The sequence below is a fragment of the Manduca sexta genome, chromosome 16, assembly GCF_014839805.1.
Source record: "Manduca sexta isolate Smith_Timp_Sample1 chromosome 16, JHU_Msex_v1.0, whole genome shotgun sequence".
Lineage (NCBI taxonomy): Eukaryota > Metazoa > Arthropoda > Insecta > Lepidoptera > Sphingidae > Manduca > Manduca sexta.
In genome coordinates this window covers 9,616,549-9,635,960 of record NC_051130.1, presented here as the reverse complement: position 1 = coordinate 9,635,960, position 19,412 = coordinate 9,616,549, and the positions used below count along the sequence as shown (strand labels likewise).

The following is a 19,412-nucleotide window of genomic DNA, read 5'->3' as shown; positions in this document are numbered from 1 at the left end:
TTGAGACATAATATACATACAGACATAGAATTCTACTTTAGAAGATGTGTGAAGTCTGTCAATCCGCACTAGGCCAGCGAGGTTGACCATAGTCATAGCCTGAAACCCGTTTTGTAAAAGAGGAGGCCAGTGCCCAGCACTGGGACAGTGTATCATACAAGGTCACTACTATTAACATATTATTATTATTTTCCCTTTAATAAAAGTAATAACCCCTAAATATATTATTATTATGTATTTTCCCTTAAGGGAATAGCCCTTTTAAAGTTTTAATGATGCAAACTTACTCAGCAACGAATTTCATCAAAATCGAGTTGGCCGTGGAATTGTGACTGGCCGAGTTACTTTCGCACATTTTGTAATATGGATATTATGAATCGATATGAAAACAATTTATGGATAATAAATTATGATATATACTCGCAAGTAATAGTCTCTACTCGATAATATAATTACAGTTTACCTCAGTGTAAATTCCGGTACATTGCCAGATAGGTATTACATAAGATTATGGTCAATGTTATTGTACTTGGATGCATGTAATTTGCATTTTAAATAAATGACTAATTAGTATATATTATATAAAATGTGCATAACATTTTAGATTATTATGCTGTCTTGGTAATTGATATATAAGTAAGTCAGAAAAGGTGATGCTGGTCTATTATGTGGCTATGTTATCTTATGGTTCTTACTGCAGTTAATCAAACAAAAAAATGCATTTATAATTTACGTAGATGAAACCTAGATACGAAGAAAATTCCTTTAACGTACACTAAAAATCATGAATAGAAATTAATCGCTTTTCACTTAATGCTCTCTCGACTACCATGGCATTATAATTATTCAATATTCATATAGCATAGCCCGTGAATTTAAAAAAAAAATACAACCTTAATGACCGGATACTTTTCAAGTACATACAACATATCCGGAATAGAAGACAATCTAAAACATTACACTTCCTGCAATAAATAAATATGTTTCTTATATAGAACAGTCATGATAATTAAAAAAATAAAACATAAATCAAGTATAAGCGGAAAGAGCGAGTAGTTTACCTAATGTAAGTTATTTCAAATGTTTTTTAATTTATTATGTTAATTCCTGCTGACAAACACGACTACAGAATGGACTTGGTGAGATATTAAATCTCATAATACACAGTTATTGGAAAATAATATATAAATCTTACTTTTATATTTAATGTTACTTTATATGTAGATTTACCCCCTTATTCATAAACGTTTTTTATATAAGGACGGAGCATTCCTGTAACAAGTCTGTTTCTCAGTGCTGACGGCATGGCAGCCTTTGCAGTGCGTAAACATAGGGCCGTTGTGATTGGCTAATATTGAGATACAACTTGAATCAAGTTGGCTGTCAGATAAACAAAGCTGAGAAACAGACTTGTTATCACAGCAATGCTCTGTCATTAGATAAATAACGTCTTTGAATAAGGAGGTTGGATTTTAGCGGATGGTAGGATTAATTTTACATCTGCCCGGACAGCGATCACCAAGGTGTTAAAACCCGCCATAGTGGCCCACATAAATGTGTCTCGTTCCGGGATCAGCCTATGTATACTGAATTCCAACAAGCCGGCATAATTATGTTGACTGTCGAGAGATAATCTCTCGTCTGTAGGCATTCTATTGGCCCCCTTTACTACTTATCGTGAGGTGTAGTGGGGTCACTTTGCTAAAGAAATGTACTATAAGTGTTTTTGAGTCCATTTTGTTATTATTATTATTATATATTACTATAATTGTTTTTTATTATTATTATTTATTTGCGAGTAAGTCAAGACTCAAAATTGTTTTGTATACCTTGTATAAGTTGCTAAAAATTAAGCAAGCATTAAATTATCAATGATAAAATATCCATTAGATATGAATAATCATTTCATTTTCGTTCACAAGAACATGATCGAACATTATCTCGTATCAATATTTACTGGTATAATTCATTCATTCATTCTCTATCAGTCAACTTCGCACAATCACTATACACATAGCAATATCGTGTTAATTTCCTATTTTCTTCATGCAAGTTTAATCATTAATAATAATGTCTTTTTTTATGTCTAGTATGTAAAAACATTGTCTATGAATTAAAAGGATTTAAATTGGTCGAACAAAATTATTTGTAAATAGTTACAAGGAGTAAGATATCAAAACCACTTTAGACAGTTATAAATGATTTCCTTAACATTAAGAAATATAATGCGAACAACTATTGAAAGATTTATTTTAATATATTTTTTGAAGATTTTTAAGATTTTTTTTTCTCCACAGGGATACTGCCAGAAGCGTTGAGAACGAAATGCATCCGGTGTACCGAAAGGCAGAAAATAACCGCTGTGAAAATAATCAAGCGGTTAAAATACGAGTACCCTGAAGAGTGGGCCAAGTTGTCCTCACGGTGGGATCCCACCGGGGACTTCACGCGGTACTTCGAAGAGTTCCTCGCGAAGGAGAGCTTCAATACCATACCTGGTTCAGGTTAGTTGGAGTTATCTATTAGAAGTTTATGTAACGAACCGCTGCTATATGCAGCCTTGTTTTTTATAATTTGTTGTTAACTAGCGACCCGCCCCAGCTTCGCATGGGTGCAATGCTGATACTAAATACACTACAGAAAAACTGTGAACGTTATATATAAAAACATAGCGGCCCGCTCTGGCTTCGCACGGGTATAACATAACAAAATAACAGTATTTCTCCACTATTTAATGGATGTTATTATTATGCATATAAACCTTCCTCTTGAATCACTCTATCTATTAAAAAAAACCGCATCAAAATCCGTTGCGTAGTTTTAAAGATTTAAGCATACATAGGGACAGAGAAAGCGACTTTGTTTTATACTATGTAGTGATTTTACAGTGAAAATTATTGATTCCGTGCAACTCCTCCTAAAATACATACTTATCATTTTTAATTGCGACATTTTTTAAACAAAATTTTGGTAATTTAATCGCGTTTATTTTTGCGGTCCTGCTCGGCGTTCCGTGGTGGGTTCTCAATGCACTTATTAAACATAATATAGCAGTTAATGCAAACTCATTCTACCAGTTTATGTTTTTTTCGCGGGAAAATCACTTTAAGATCCCGCATTTTATATAAAGCGTGTAAAGGCGGACTTAATGCCAAAGGCATTCTTTACCGGTCAACGTTTACTGCGCACGATCGCTATCCACATAGCAATATGGTTGATTTCTTGTTTTCTTCATGCGAGTCTACTCGTTTAAACATTAATATCTAGTTGACATCTATACTTATAATAAATCTGTAGAGAGGTCAATTCTGTACATGTAATATATTTCCAAAATAACTATCAGGGGGTGATTAGGGATCGATACTGATGCCAAAAATGCAATTAGTAAAATTTTTGTCTGTCTGTCTGTCTGTCTGTCTGTCTTTCTGTCTGTCTGTCTGTCTGTCTGTCTGTCTGTCTGTATAACCGTTATAGAAACAAAACTACTCGACGGATTTTAACGAAATTTGGTACAATTATTTGTCATACTCCTGTGCTGGTTATAGTATACTTTTCATCACGCTACAATTAATAGGAGCAGAGCAGTGAAGGGAAATGTTGGGAAAACGGGAGAAGTTACTCCATTTTTAAGCTTCCGTCGCGTGTGCAACCTTAATGGTTAAAGCTACGCAGAAATCATGTATGACGGAAATGTTCTCCTTAAAATTATGTAAAAAAATATCCCACGACAGCATATGTCTATCTTTTATGGTTGACTCACAATAACACGTGTAACTCCCGATAGCTTAGCAGTTCGAAGCTTTCTCATTATATTTGACTACTCTTACGTTTATAACACTCTCAGTCATCCCTAATTAAAAAGTTAACATTATTAAATATTCCTTAAAAAGATTCATAGAAATCGGTATAGAAACACCAAAGTTATACATGAAATACGCTAATAATAAGCCATCACGCGTGAATACTGAATCATGCTATAAGCTTCCTTCGATTTCACCAGGATCCCATCATCAGACCCTGACAGGACAATCGGACCACCTGCATACCACCATACTTAAAAAAACATCCCGACAAATTGAGCACCTCCTCCATTTTTGAAGTCCGAAATCCACACGGGCGAAGTTGCGAGCGGAAGCTAGTTACAGAATAAAAGGTTACTAAAGGTATTGTTCATAAATTTATGAACAATGTAATTACATTGAAATGTAGAATTTAATTTGTCTAAAAAAATATCTGTCAATAGTAACAAGGAGTAAGATATCAAAACTACTCGACAATGATTGATTTCCTTAACTTTAATAACTATCATTACGCGAACAGCTATTGAAACACATAAGGTTTTTGTGTGCGCTAAGGAGTTTTTACCATCATTAAGATGTAAAACCCAGACGTTATCAAATGAACTTTTTATTTACCATCACGTAAACTTAAATTGGTCCACGTGCGCAGGAGTCTGGTAAAAAATAATCTAAGAGCTCATTAGATCTAGAAGAACAGCGTTTTATTATTGCATTATGTATTACGTGGCACTTTATTCGACTCGCGTACCCAAAACTGTTTAAATTGTTGATTCCGTGCATCTCCTCCTAAAGTACGACTCATTTTTAATTCCGAAACACTGACAGACAATTTCATAAGTAAATCTTTAAATTAATGAATGTATGAAACACTTTATTTTATACACCAAAAACAGAAAAATGAATACAATTATTATATTATCATAATAATGTTCACCAATAATCTTATCGCTAAAAATGTATCTCTTCTAGACAACCTAATATATATAGAGACTGATATTTATAACATATTTTGGTAGTTTAAGGTTCAAAATACTTTAAATTGATTTTTAAAACATTCGTAAATCTTTGCATATTCCCGCCCGAACTCGCGCGCCGCCATGAACAAATCCCGCAAGGCCGTTTGCTCGAGTAGGAGCTTTACAACATTATAATTACTTGAAGCCGTGATCTAGTAAACACTACGAAATATCGTATAAAAACTTGCACTCACAACTCTAAAAATAAAACGAGTTCAATGATCAAAAAGGTTCGTTGAGTTTTATTAATTTAATCATCGTTCTGGTTATGCTAAAATACCGCGTACTTGTGCCAATAAGTACGCTTTCATATCGCTAAAGAGCACTTTATTTCATTATGATAATGACCACTATATGTTTTACTATTTTTGCTTATTCAATCATTATGCAGACCGGTAATACCAACATAACCATACCACTCAACCGCCATGTGGTAGTAGCTATACCGCGTATTTGTCCTTCGATAAAAAAATATGGTATAAGTTAACTAGAAATTGTGTGAAATGATCATAATCAGTGAATCAATTTATTTAAAAAGAAACGAAAATAGACCATTTGATATTTTAAATATTTTTGGCTTATTGTACTTAGGACTATGAATGTAGCAACGGTTGCTAAAAAAAAGTATGGGAATCTAAGATGTTTTTATTACATAGATACGTTGTCCGAGCTTAATACGGGCAAGACGAAAGTAAGGTAATTGCCCGATATTCACTTAGTCAACCTCCAACCACTGTCGCCGCTAGTCGGCTTACTAACTTTTGTATTTTTATAAATAACATGCCTTCCTGTGTTTTTAGACGATGTACAAATTGTACTCCAACTGTGAATGAAAAAAACGTTTCATTTCATACGTTAGTAATAAGTTTACACTATTTAACTTATTGTTTAACTAATAAATGCATTCTATTCGACCGTCATGGCGACGGGGTGGTCGACGCTCGGACCCATTCGGACGTACTCGGGCTCACTCGGCCCGTATCAATGCGGGCCGCTTGGGCTGTGACTATAGTAAAAACTGTGCTGTTTTTATGTGCAATTTTGTTAGTGTATGACGCGTCTTTTTGTAAAACGTCATTGATGGGAATTACATATCCAGGCGATAGACTTGTCCCATATATATTATAATTCTCTTTGGACTTGTCTAACGGATGTCATTCGCATTATATATTGTTTGTTTGTTGCGTTCACGATTTTAGAGAGGTGTATTGACTACGTCCTCAAGTATAGCTGAGAAAGAAACGCAGTTCACTGTTGATGGGAACTGTGGAAGTATGTCAGGCTTTTCCATTGATATGCTATGTGACTCTAGTCTCTAGGTTGAACTGTAATGGATGTCGCCAGGCTAATTATAATTTACGTCCATAACATTCGATAATAGCATGATAAATGACGTGGGTGTATATTTCAAGATGTTTTTGTTATTAATATGATCGGAAAATTATTCTATTTACAAATGCTCTACGGAACGAAACAGCGAAAGAGCTAATTTAAAGTAGATAATTATTTTATGTAGATTTTGAACACCAGATATCATTTTTGTTTGTCTGTATTTTAAAAAACCTAGCTATGTAAATTGCATTATAACCTAAGATGTTTTTATTACATAGATACATTGTCTGAGCTCAATACTGGCAAGACGAAAGTAAGGTAATTGCCCGACTTAACGGCCAATGAGCGTGCGGCACTAAGGTTGTTATGTAACTGTCGTATATTTTTATTCATACTTCGAGCCAATTTGTAATTATATGTACAGGTACGTGACTATAGCAAATAGTGCGTCGTTTTTATGTGCCATTTTGTTAGTATATGGCGCGTCTGTTTGTAAAACATCATTGATTATAACTGTAAACGTTTTTTTATACATGAATGGCAAAGTGCACTGCACCTAATAGTAAGTGGAGTGGGATCCAATAGAATGTCGACAGTCGAGGGACGATTACCCTTCGACGGTCGACACAATTATGCCGACCTGTTGGAGCCGTATATACGCAGGCTGATCCCGGAACGCGACACTCTTATGAGCGCCAATGTGACCGGTTTTAACACCTTGTGTACGGTGGTCGCTAACAGGGCGGATACAAAATATATCCTACCACCATCGAGAATTTATCACCAGCTTATGTTTATTACCAATCCGCACTAGGCCAGCGTGGTGGACTAAGGCCTAATCCCTCTCAGTAGTAGAGGAGGCCCGTGCTCAGCAGTGGGCAAGGATATAATACAGGGCTGATATTATTATTATTCATTATTATTATGTTTATTATGAAAGTCGTGTACCTAGTTCTGTTTCTAATGTATACGTTCTTAATTTAGAATTTGTATTATCGACTAGTTTAGTGAACCTAATATCAAAATTTTTGTTTTTTTATTCTGGCACAGCCACACAATCATCAGTATTGTCTAAAAACGACCTCGACCAATTACTCTCCAGATTTAAACGTAACGGTTTTGTCCAGGGTCTACAGTGAACGAGGTGGCGGTGACCACAGCGACCCCCGCGCCGCTCACCAACCCGCCACCATCAGTGATACCACTGTCGGCCCCGTCCACACCGCCACGACCGATTGTTCTTAATAGGTGAGTAACGACTATCATGTGTTATCTAACTTAATCTCACTAATATCATAAACTAGCTTTTGCCTACGATTCCGCCTGCGTAAAAATGTTTTGTACGGGATGAGAAGTAGCCTATAACACTCAAGAGTAATGTAGCTTCCTGAAATATTGCCGCTAGTGTCAACGCACCTGAAAGTTCTTGCGCCGGTGTAATGCTGTAAGAACTTGCTAGTCTGTACTTAGGATTATATAATACAATTATGAGATAGGCACGTTGTTTGTTTGGTAGGTACATACCCTATAAACAATAGAAACACTGCTTAGAATATGGAATTACGTATTATAGCATAGGCCGCGTGCGTACGTCATTCTGACACAACCCCCTTATTCATAGACTTTTTTACATAAGGACGGAGCATTGCTGTGATAATAAGTCTGTTTTTCAGTGCTAACGGCATGGCAGCCTTCGCAGTGCGTAGACATAGGGCCGTTGTGATTGGCTAATATTGAGATACAACTCGAATCTAGTTGGCTGTCAGATAAATAAAGCTTAGAAACAGACTTGTTATCACATCAATGCTCCGTCCTTAGCTGAGGTCCTTAGATAAAAACGTCTATGAACAAGAGAGTGTTTAGTCATAGTCAACTAAAGAAAAAAGATTTTAATGATGAATGATTTTTGTTGGTGGTAAGATACACTTTACATCCGCCCTGATGGCGACCACCATACTCAACGTCTTAAAACCCGCCATAGTGTTGCCGCCGCCCACGTTTGTCGCGTTCCAGGTTCAGCCTATGTATATTCGGTTCCAACGGCCGGCATAACTGTGTTGACTGCCGAGGGTTAATCATCTCTGGTCAGTCGACCTTCTATTGGACCCCACTCCACCTACCATCAGGAGCAGTGGGATCAGTTAGCCGTGCGCGTATAAAAAAAGAAGAAGAAAAATATATAAATCCTATTTTAGCCTATGGACAAACTCATTAGTAGCCTCAAAATTATTGGAACAAAGAGACTGTTGTCTGCCTCGTGATCATAAAGAGTAGACCTCGAAATGTAGGGATAAGCATGATAGTCAGTTTTTCTATTCAGCATCATATCGGGGCCTGGAGTTCTGCCTGCTAAATCGCCAAGTGTTCTCTCCTACTCGGGCCTTAACATGGCTGGCGAAATGTACGTAAAAAGTATTTTTTTTTATGATATTGGGTACATAATAAGTGTCTTGGTTTTAAGTAATGATTATTGAGCTGGATTATTGACCTTAATCTGCTTCTGGGAAATATAAATTTGAAAATATATGCTTAGAATTAACATTTTTGCCTCTGGTTCAAAACGGAAAAATGGCGCGAAATCACCGTGTACTTAAATGTTCTTAATAAGAAAGAACTAGTATTTAAAATTCAAAGGCTGCTGTAATCTAAGCGTATACGCAAACACACTAATCGCCAAATAGCTAATATGCCGATTAAATTCACAGTTACATCACTATTATTCGTACCAATTTCGATTCGCGTGCTTAACGCGGCATAATCGACATTTCTTTAGCGAAACACGGTCACGGTACTAGTTTCAAACTCTAGTTATCGGCTTGGCAACTAGTTATTGCAAGAAACACGTGTTTGTACAATTGTTGCTATGATTGGAGTGACAATAACATTGCTTGTATCAGGTCATATTGTTATTAAACTTTTAACTGTAAGAAATATTGTTTGGTCTGGTTGTTGGATATTAATGTCATAACTGGCCACTGGTGGTAGTTCCCACATGATTCCTGAGAGAGTTGTGCACTCATATGAAAATTTAAATTAATTTATTCCTTATTTTACAAGCATATAAATGAACTGCTCTAAACAACAATATAAAACCAATTGTATTTTTTTTTTTCGCTTCTCTTTATCATGTACTGTAGTCTTTACCTTTAACTGATTTTGAAAAGAGCAACACTGGTGTTTCTTACCCGTCCTTCTCTGGTGAGAACTGCTTTCCGAAGTGGTGATAGAGTTAATATTCTCTCTAATTAATGTATAACATTTTACGGATTCAAATAAATCATTTCATATGTAAGAGTTCGCCTGGGTAGGTACCAACGCAATGTCTATTTCTGCCACCAAACAGCAGTGTGTTGTAGTCACTGTTGTTTTCTGGTTTGAAAGATATTGTATCCAGTGTAATTACTGGCATAAAAACTTAACACCTCATGTCTCAGAATGGCGAGCGCAATGAAATACCAAACAATACTTTGTAATTTAAGTTGTTGGATGGTGCTTCTACTGTTTATTTATGGGCGGTCGTATCGCTTACCATGAGGGGAAAAACAAGCTTGTCTCATCATTTAAAGTATTAAAAAACTCTGTTTTTAAAATGAACATTACCACAATTATTATCCATACATTCATACATCCTTCATCCTTTTTAATTTACTTATTTTTTAAGAATTATTGTAGTTACGCTGACGTTAATAATTACAATCTCTCACGTCATAAGTACGGAATTAATAAATTCATAAAAATATTATAATATTGAATATTTTTGCAAGAGATTATAGAAGATCGCTATATTATTCAAATTTATTTAAAAAGAAATAATGTTTTGGCTTGATGTTAATTAACATAATATTGTACAATAATAATTTTATTTCCCTCAAGAACAATAATAATTAAGTCCCCTGACTCCTGGCATCGATGAAAATATGAAAACCTTTTTAAACTACGTCTTTATTTTGACAAAAGGAAAGAAAATATATACACCAAAAAATATTAGATATTTATGCTACTATTTAAAATATATTTTCTGAAATGAGCATAACCCAAAAATATGAATGTTATATTGTTTTTTATTGGATCACAACTTGATAATTCACTTATCTTACACTTAAAAATAATTCAATTACAAATGTACAAAATAACGAGTAAATAACGAGTGAACACAAACCGCATTTAACAATTGAAAAATATTTAAAATATGTTGACTATTAATATTGTTAAACAATTATAAAACACAAAGGACCCTCAACATCAGTACGTAATTAGTTCCTGCGAAAAACACGAGATGTGTTATTAAAAAATGAAAAATTAATTGGACCTACTTACGCAAAAGGGAATCAACCCACACAATGATAGTTTTGAGAAAAAGCTGTTTTTGTCCAATTTTTGTATACAAGACAATTGTTTGTTATTTTGGACGAAAAATATTTACAATATTGTAAAAAATACTTTATTCTATCTATACAAATATAATATTGATGAAAATCATTTAACATAATTAAGGAATTTAAAAATAACTCAATGGTTCCTTTTAGCAAAACTATTTCTGTGTGGATTGATCTCTTGTTAATTTTTTTATCTTGGAATAATTCTATAATAAAAATATAAAATGTCATATTTATTTAATATATTTTACTGAAAAAAATATTTTTATTTATTTCCACATACAACTATTTTACAGGTAATACCCAATACAATAGCGTAGTACAATAGTTATGTAAAATAAAAATTCTTATATTAAAATGTTTTGTGGAATATCAAAATTACTTAATCTAAATATTATTCTACTTCAAAATCAGACTGACCCGAAAAACCTTCCAGATCGTCTTCTATATTTGCATTTCCGTCAAGCTTGACGTAAAAATCATGTGAGTCTTATGGGATGGTTCTTTGTAAAACAAAACAATTTCGTAGATTTTTTTAGATTTTCCGGTTACCATGGGGCTTGGATCTTGTTAGTTTATTCAACAACTAGTGTTATGTGGGTTGGTAAACTTGTGTTGAAAACGGTTTGTTCAGTAAAAATTGTCATATCATTTTGATCTTTACAGAGAGGATAGAAGGTACATTTTGAAAGCTCTCTACATACTTAACTCGATTTTGGCACATGTGTGTATTGGTTCCTGTTTGCATAAGTAGGTCCAATTATCCAAATAAAAAGTATTTCTTTATTTTTTGTATGTATTATAAAAATAAGTGCTGCAATACAATGCAACCATCCCACAATAACATAAATACAAGATGATAATAATTGCTAGCCAATCAAAACAAATTATTCCTTATAATCACGTGTAATATAAATCTAAATTAATACATGAAGTGTGATTAATCGGCGTGATAATTAAATATGTATTCATTTTAAAGTCAATTGAATTACATTGAATAAAGACTTAACTATATTAGCTTTTTTTATTCGGCTACTGCAAAATGATCCCACTGTACAAGATGGTAAGTGGAGTGGGTTCCAATAGAATTTCGACTGATGAGAGATGAATATCTGTTTTAAAATATGCCATAGCTATTCGCTAATTATAATCGTAAGTAGGTAGGGATTGAAATTGACCCTCATTCGACACTAGACTTTGAATTTTAAAAATACACACTTACGCTTTTTATGTTTGGGGTCTATGACAAATATACTACATTTAGATTAGCAAGTTCTCGCAGCAATAGAAATATTGCATGGAAAGTTCCAGATGAGTTTACACTAGCGGCAATATTACTATAATTCTATACATATTTATTCGACGGAAGTCCTGCAATATTCAAAATTTGAAAATGGCGGACTGCCGTGTTTGTTTGCACGGTAAAAATTTCTTGCAGAAGTGAACTTGCAAGTTTTCTTCCAATCTAAAATTATAATACTTTGAGTTGCATTCATTATAATATTATTAAGTCAAAACTGACGTGAGGATTTTTTTTTAAAAAAAAAGAAGAACTAAAAGGCTAATGAAGTCATAATAATTATTATTATACACTGGCCTTTCCTCGCAGCTTCGCCCACGTGAAAGAGTTTTCCGGGATATAAATCCCGCTATATATTTTCCTGGAATAAAAGTAGCCTTCCAAGGATCTTAAACTATCTCCATACCAAATTTCATAAAAATCCGTTCAGTAGATGTTGAGAAAATCGATAACATACAAACAGCCAAAAAAGGGGACTTTGTTTAAATTATATATAGATGAATTATAGTCCAATAAACACAGCGAGAAACTTTTTTTTTAAATATTAGGAACGTCAGGAAATACAGCTCGTGGCGACCCTGGATGGAGGTTTACAATGATGTTTGTTTTGATTTAGTGCCGTGATGATCATTAATAGGTGTTACAATGACTAATGGGACGTGTGCGGTCAGTCACGACCATTGCTAATCCTAATTTTTAGGTTTGTACAATGGTTTGACCAGAATACGAGATTTTTCTTAAAATTTATTTAAACTGAAGCCACAAATATATACAACAATTTGAACATGTTTGATTATGATTCAGAAGAATCTAGTTGAAGTTGTATTTACTGCGAGGAATAGTCTGCCTAGTAAGACGATCCTCTAGCTAGGTAGTAGGTACCTATCTAGAACTCCACTTACCATCTGGCAGCCCCGGAACTAGTCGGGGCCTATGTCCCGGGCGGCGAATTGAAAGGGCGGCAAAATTCAAACTTGGCAGACGAATACATAACTCATCATTAACGCAACTTTGACTATTGAGACATCCAGTACATTCAATACTAAAATTATTTCCCGCTGGACGCGAAATAATGATGATGAAAGTAAAAATATAGCTGGGTGGGGGCGACATTTTCCAATTTTTGCCCCGCCTCGAAAAAATTCAAGATCCGGGGCTGCCATCTGGTGCAGTGTGCATTTTGCCAAACCCTTTTTAAACAATCCGCATCCATTTTACAATACAATATCTTTTTAATGGACACGGCAAAGTGATCTCATTGCACCTGATGTTAATTGGAGTAGGGTTCAGATAGAATCAACTGACGAGAGATGATTACCCTTCAGCATTCCACGTAACTATGTAGGCCTTTTTGAAAGTAGATAAAATTGTCTTGATCGACGTACACTTTATAGTAGGGTCCAGACAGATTGTCGACTGACGAGAGATGATTATACCTCGCAAGTCGACACAATTATGCCGGCTTGTTTGAAACCGGATATACAATATCTTTATAGTTTTTTAGACTTTACCTATTGACTAATTCATGCTGTTTATTAATTTCAGATTCGGTAGCGATGGTGAGTTGATGGTGGGCAGCTCGTCTTCAGGGGTCGCGACTCCTCGACCAACATCTCCGCAGACCACCATGAAGCCGACTACGACTATGCGACCAGCTATGCCGACTAGGTAATACTTATGCCTGAGCTTATGCGCGTTTGCGTGGTTATAGATTAGATTACTTCAGGCGGTACTCTGGTTGAAGCTGGAATGGACTGCCGAGACGAATATCCGCAGGTACTGAACTTAAGGTCACCACTGAATTTCTAAAGTTATGTGTGTATTCTTTGTGAGCTATCGCTTGTTTTAACGCTGAAGTAAATATCGTGAGGAAACCTGCATACCTGAGAAGATCTCTATAAGTTACTTTTAGGTAAATTAAAATTTGAAGGAATCACGGCAGTGCCATCTAGTGTTACTAAAATAAATTTACGTACTTCGTTTCATATCAGGAAAGGAATTTTTGAAATTTTAAAATCGGGGCACTAGTTTCATAGGTAACCCCTAAACTTATAACATCAACATCCCAATAAATCACTGCAAATCTTTCTCAAACTCAACATAATGTTAAGAGTCATCAAATATCAGCCTACTATTCACTTGTTCGCCCAGGGTCTTTGCATGTCAGAAAAAATAAAATAAATCGTATACATCCATATTAATTCGTATCACGGCCTTCACCTAACCGTTGCCAAATAGATCATTTGTAAGTTTTTGCTACATTAGAATTAATCGAGGCATTAACCAAAACGTCAAATAGTATATTTTTTAGCAATCATTAACATATATTAACATTTTTGATTGCGTTCAGCGATTTGATTTTCCTGCCATCTTTATTAGTAAATATTTGCATATTCTTCCCGTTATTATGCACTGTAAATGTATGGAACGAATTCTCAAGGTCATTTGCTTAGTAGAAGGCCTTAAGACTTTTTTATTTAGTTATTTATCTCTAGAAAGCTTTCGAAGTGGCTTAGTTGCGGATCCTTCGAGTAGTTGAGTGCACTTCATTGTAACAAACACAATAGGACGCCGGCCGAGATTAAATTACTATAAAGAAGAAAGATAGTTTACTTAATGGATTTCGTCCTACATACGAAATAGTATACGTACGTAGTACATTTAATAAAAATAATAAGTATGAAATAGTCTGTAAATAGGTGACAAAGCATAATATGAATACATGCGTAAATCGGACTATCAACAGCAAACAAAATTAAAATTGCATAATTGTAAAACGTACGTAGATATGGTAAGTTTGACTTTTCGCATGACCAACACCTCAGTCCCCCCATGACTACGAAGGCTTCAAAGTCTTTGAATCGACACGAAGAAAAATATAAAATAACCGGAATAAAACCCCTAAAACAGTTTTATTTTAATATCAATATCGCGTAAACATAAGAAATCATTACAACATATGAAATTATCGATCAAACAAAATATGTTATCAAGAATTTAATAGCAATAAAAACCGTGTCAATTTAAGATAAGTATTGGTCAATTATTACTAAACACGGCACTCCCTACATTTTAAAATTCCTAAATGAAATCAAAGAGAATCATCGCTCATAACTCAATAAATCAAATGACATTATAGTAATTTCTATAAATCAAATCGACGGTCAAAAGTTATGAATACGAAGTCGCTTGCGTTTTATTGAGCAATGATATATTCCCACGGCTATATGGCGAATTATTGTGCGTCTTACACTGCAATTATCTACTATGTGAGTAGACGGTGCTTGATTACAAAAACATGAACAAGCTTGGAATTTATGCATAAATTCATAAACCTTGTGATACTACGATGTAATTCTTTACGCATTTTACAAGATTGTTCTAGGATGTAACTTAATAGGTACTTATCTAAGTTAGCAACAGAAGCAATCTTGGGGGCCGCGGTTCAAGGCCTCGCGCAGTGCCTAGATAACCTTTTTTAGATCATCACCCCGTTAACCAACTAAGTCAGTTTAACCACCTATGACATTATTGGAATCTAGGACTTATTTGCTCCCGCTCGGAACCTCGTGCCTGCTAAGGCCGCCACTGGTTAGCAGTGGCGAAGTGTCCATATAACTCGATTCCTACCGGCTTCCCTTTTAGGTTGATTTACTTTTGTCTTAGTTTTGGTTTTCTGTGAAATTGGCCGCGATATGTTAACTAAGGCAATTTTTATTTACTTCGGGTTACCTTTTGAAAAATTTCTCCCTTCGCCACTGCTGGTTAGCAATATGAAAGTTTTTTAACAAACGACCAATTGCTACATTTGATGTTAAGTGCTTTGATTGATGATATCTACTGCCCATAAAACCTAAATGTATTATGGCTGCACTCTCTTTGGGAAAAGAATAGGGATTAGGGAAGGAAGGTCTGAAAATCTGATGATTCTTTCCTGCTGTATTTAGTATCTCAAAAATTCCAGAAACTACATCCTCAAAACATTATGTATCTTGGGAAATACTGATATTTTCATCTTCTGAGAAATATTTTAAAATAGCAACACCAAAACCGCATAATATGTCCAATTATATCAGTTATTAGTAAAACTATAGAATAAAAAAATTGCCAAATACCAACCAGTCCAACACAATAAGCCTTAGTGACTAAGGATTCCGTACTAACAAAAAATGGTGTAAACCTACGAACATTTTTCCGGCTTTTATTATTAATAATAAGTTTACCTATTCACCGATTTGATTAAAGCTTGTATCCGTAGCAAAAAGTAGGTAATACGATTCCTAATGGAAAATCACAATACAATGTATGGTACTCGTAGAGCTTAAACGGATAATTTGAAGAGGCTTTACTTCAAAGGGACGTGCTCAAAAAACACCTCGAAAATATTTCTTAGACAAAACACTATTAGACGACTTATTCAAAAGATTTTATTATTTTATAGTATAGTTGTCATTTTTCAGCAGGGCGGCAAAATGCATAAAATAAAATCTATACAAAATAATTATTTTTGTCGTTTGTTCCAATGACTAGGGAGCGCACGCATAATTCTTATTTGTTAAAATAACTTTTTTTACTCCTGCCTTGTACGGACGCCTAATTTTGAATCTACCTTAGACGGCAAGAACCCCCCCCCCCTCCTAATTATTTAATACTGTTTTTATACAGAACCCTAAAATAATTCCGCGGTTATTTAGACGTTGCTTTTCCTACATCAAAGGTAATCATAATATAATTAGTTTTATTACCATTAATTACGAGGCTCTTCGCATATTTCTGCTCATATCGTAAATTATTTTCGTATCTGATTATATTATAAGTGCACACGTGTAATTATTCTATTTAACATAGCTGAGTGCATTGTTATTTATTACCTAGAGAAGCTAGCATGAAGTTGTTAAAAATGCTTAGTTTGGGTTTTGGTAATTAATTCGTAGGTCGAAAATACACAGCGTATCCCAAATCTCGGTGTTAATTTATTATAATATCAGCCCTGCATTATATGCTACTCCACTGCTGGGCAGGGGCCTCCTCTACTACTGAGAGGAGTATGGTCAAACACGCTCCTTTAGTGATGATTGGCATATACCCCGAAAATTCTTATAGTGAACTTCTCAGGTATGCAGGTTTCCTCGGGGTGTTTTCTTCACCGTTGAAACCAGCAATGATTCGCAAACAATACACGCATTATTTCAGAAAAATCAGAGCTGTGTGGTCTTGAGTTATGAACCTGCAGACATCCGTTTCGCCAGTCCGTTTCACAGTTAAATAAGCTATCGCCGCTTATATAAGTTTAAAGTTAATATACCCATATAAGCAGCTATAGCGGCGGCCTATTTAATAAGGGACAAAATTATTCTGTCCTTATAAAATGTTGATGCTAAATCAGTATAAATATTGATAGAAAATTATCAAAATTATGTTGCGTGTGGTAAATAATAATTGTTATACGTGACCACAAAGGGCGCATCTATCATTTAATTATCACTTTGGTGGGAAAGGAATGTAACAATTTCAACTTGGTCATTTATTTTTATCGCATACGCTAGAATTCTGTTGAGAGAATTCTGACATATATTTCATGTAAAATGAGATATATAGCATTATCTAAATGAATGTTTCTGTCTTTTCATTAAGAAAAATAAGACTGGCTTTAGAAAGCTAAAAACCTTTATAGATTTGTAAAGAGCTGTATCTAAGCGGCTAACCAAAGTAGACAGCTTTGACGTCAGTAGGTTGTATACGGCGAGTCCTTAGAGTTAATTCAACTGGAAAACCTAATAAATAAATACTTACCTAACTAATAATACAATGCACCTTTTTCAGACCAACGACATGGGCCGGCAGTAACGCTATGCCAACGCGTTTTACACTGCGTCCGACGTCCACGTCCGATCTGCCTATACCTTACTCCACCGCCATCACGTTCATCGACCAAATCGGCATCAAGATCATCCGAACGACCGAACTCGTCACCGACATACTGAAGAACACAGTGCGGGCTGTTGTTGGACGGTAAATACGATGAACAGCTTGCCTTATTAGCGCTGAGACGAGCTAGATTGAAATGTGTGCCAATTTTAGCTTCTTGTTTTTATGTTTAGGAGTATTTGAGAAATCAGTATGTTCCTTAAAAGCAACGCAGGTTTTTTTTAGTTACTGTCACCAGATATGAATTAAACCAAGTTACCATCAGATAAACTGCTTTTCTTCGTCTTTATAAGAAGGGCAGTGATCCTTAGGTTCGCAATGAAGGTAGAGGCAATTGACGTCGAAGTTGTTTTTAAAGGGTGGCTTTACTCATTAAGTTAGGGAAAACTTCAGACCAAAAAATTTGCCGTTAAAATATTTTTCATAGTTCAGATGTCCTTGTTAAAAATTCAGAAGCAATACGTAGATACGCAAAAATGATCCAACCCAAATGGTCGAAAATGAGCCGAGTATGCCAAATTAGTTCTAGCCTATAAGGACTATATTTTCCATTAGTAAAAAAATTTAATCAAAATATGTTAATTTGAACTTTTTATTAACAAAATATAAAATATAATACCAATGAGGAAAAATACGAATTAAACTTCAATCTTCACTATATTAAAAGTGTAATTTTGTGGGCTTTTTGCGTATCTGGGTCCGCTTGTCAGTTTCGTCACTATAAAAATATGAAAGAAAGAAAATATGATACAATCTTATGACTATTTGTACCGTCAAAGCTAACACAATGAGATTATTTTTGTCTGATTTTTTTCTATATAGTTTACTTATCGCTCGTACTAGCGCTAAATAAGATTTTGTTGTAATGAAACATGTGAGATTTTATCGTAACTTAGTGGAAATACCACCGAAATTTTCGGAATTAAAAAAAAAATGAATCAAAAGTGAAATAAATAAATTAATAGTTGGTTAATACTTTAAAATGATTTGAGATTCATTAAATAGAAATGTTATATTAAACATTATTGTAGAAATGAATGTTCCAATATACCTTTAAAACGAACTCATTTTTATAGAACTTCTTAGCAACTTAGAATTTTTAAACACAGGTTAGAAACATAGTTATTAGCATAGTTCGTAAGACATATTCTCATTACATATAATACCCGTCATGTACATTTAAGTGTTAAATTATTTATATTTAGTTATAAATCGAATAAGTGATACATTTACGAATATATAATTTGATTTTTATACGATGTGAGTCAGTGCAATGACTAAATAAATGCTTTTATATCAATTTTGTTTTTCATTAACCTACTATTCCTTCTGTTCACGCCTCGGATAAAGAACTGTTTCTGGGGAAAAGTCGCCTATAGCACTCACAAATAAGGTTCTTATTTGTGAAAAACAATTAAGAATCAGACCATCCAATGATCCACCAGAACATAGACGCCGGGAGGGGGCTGCTGATAGGTGCATGTGCACCCCCACTGCCCATAAATAAAGAAATCACAAAAATATAAGTCACAAAATAAATATGTAACAATGGGAACTATCGCCCAATATAAATAACGATAAAACATTTTCGAAAACCCGCGCAATTTGAATTTTAAAAATAAGCTTAATGATATTATGTAAGTGCGATGATAATGCACCT

General features: G+C 34.5%; 1 protein-coding gene across 1 annotated transcript in view; it reads left to right on the top strand.

Moving 5' to 3' along the window:
• The window catches only part of LOC115446505, a 61,440-nt gene extending 42,388 nt beyond the window's left edge, over positions 1–19,052 (top strand). Inside the window, exons 2-5 of the mRNA XM_030173173.2 lie at positions 2,298–2,504; positions 7,276–7,396; positions 13,370–13,492; positions 17,648–19,052. Coding sequence (XP_030029033.2) covers positions 2,298–2,504; positions 7,276–7,396; positions 13,370–13,492; positions 17,648–17,840 — 644 coding nt within the window. The 3' untranslated portion in view covers positions 17,841–19,052. The remainder of the gene's footprint in view (positions 1–2,297; positions 2,505–7,275; positions 7,397–13,369; positions 13,493–17,647) is intronic.
• The last annotated feature ends 360 nt before the right edge of the window (positions 19,053–19,412 follow it).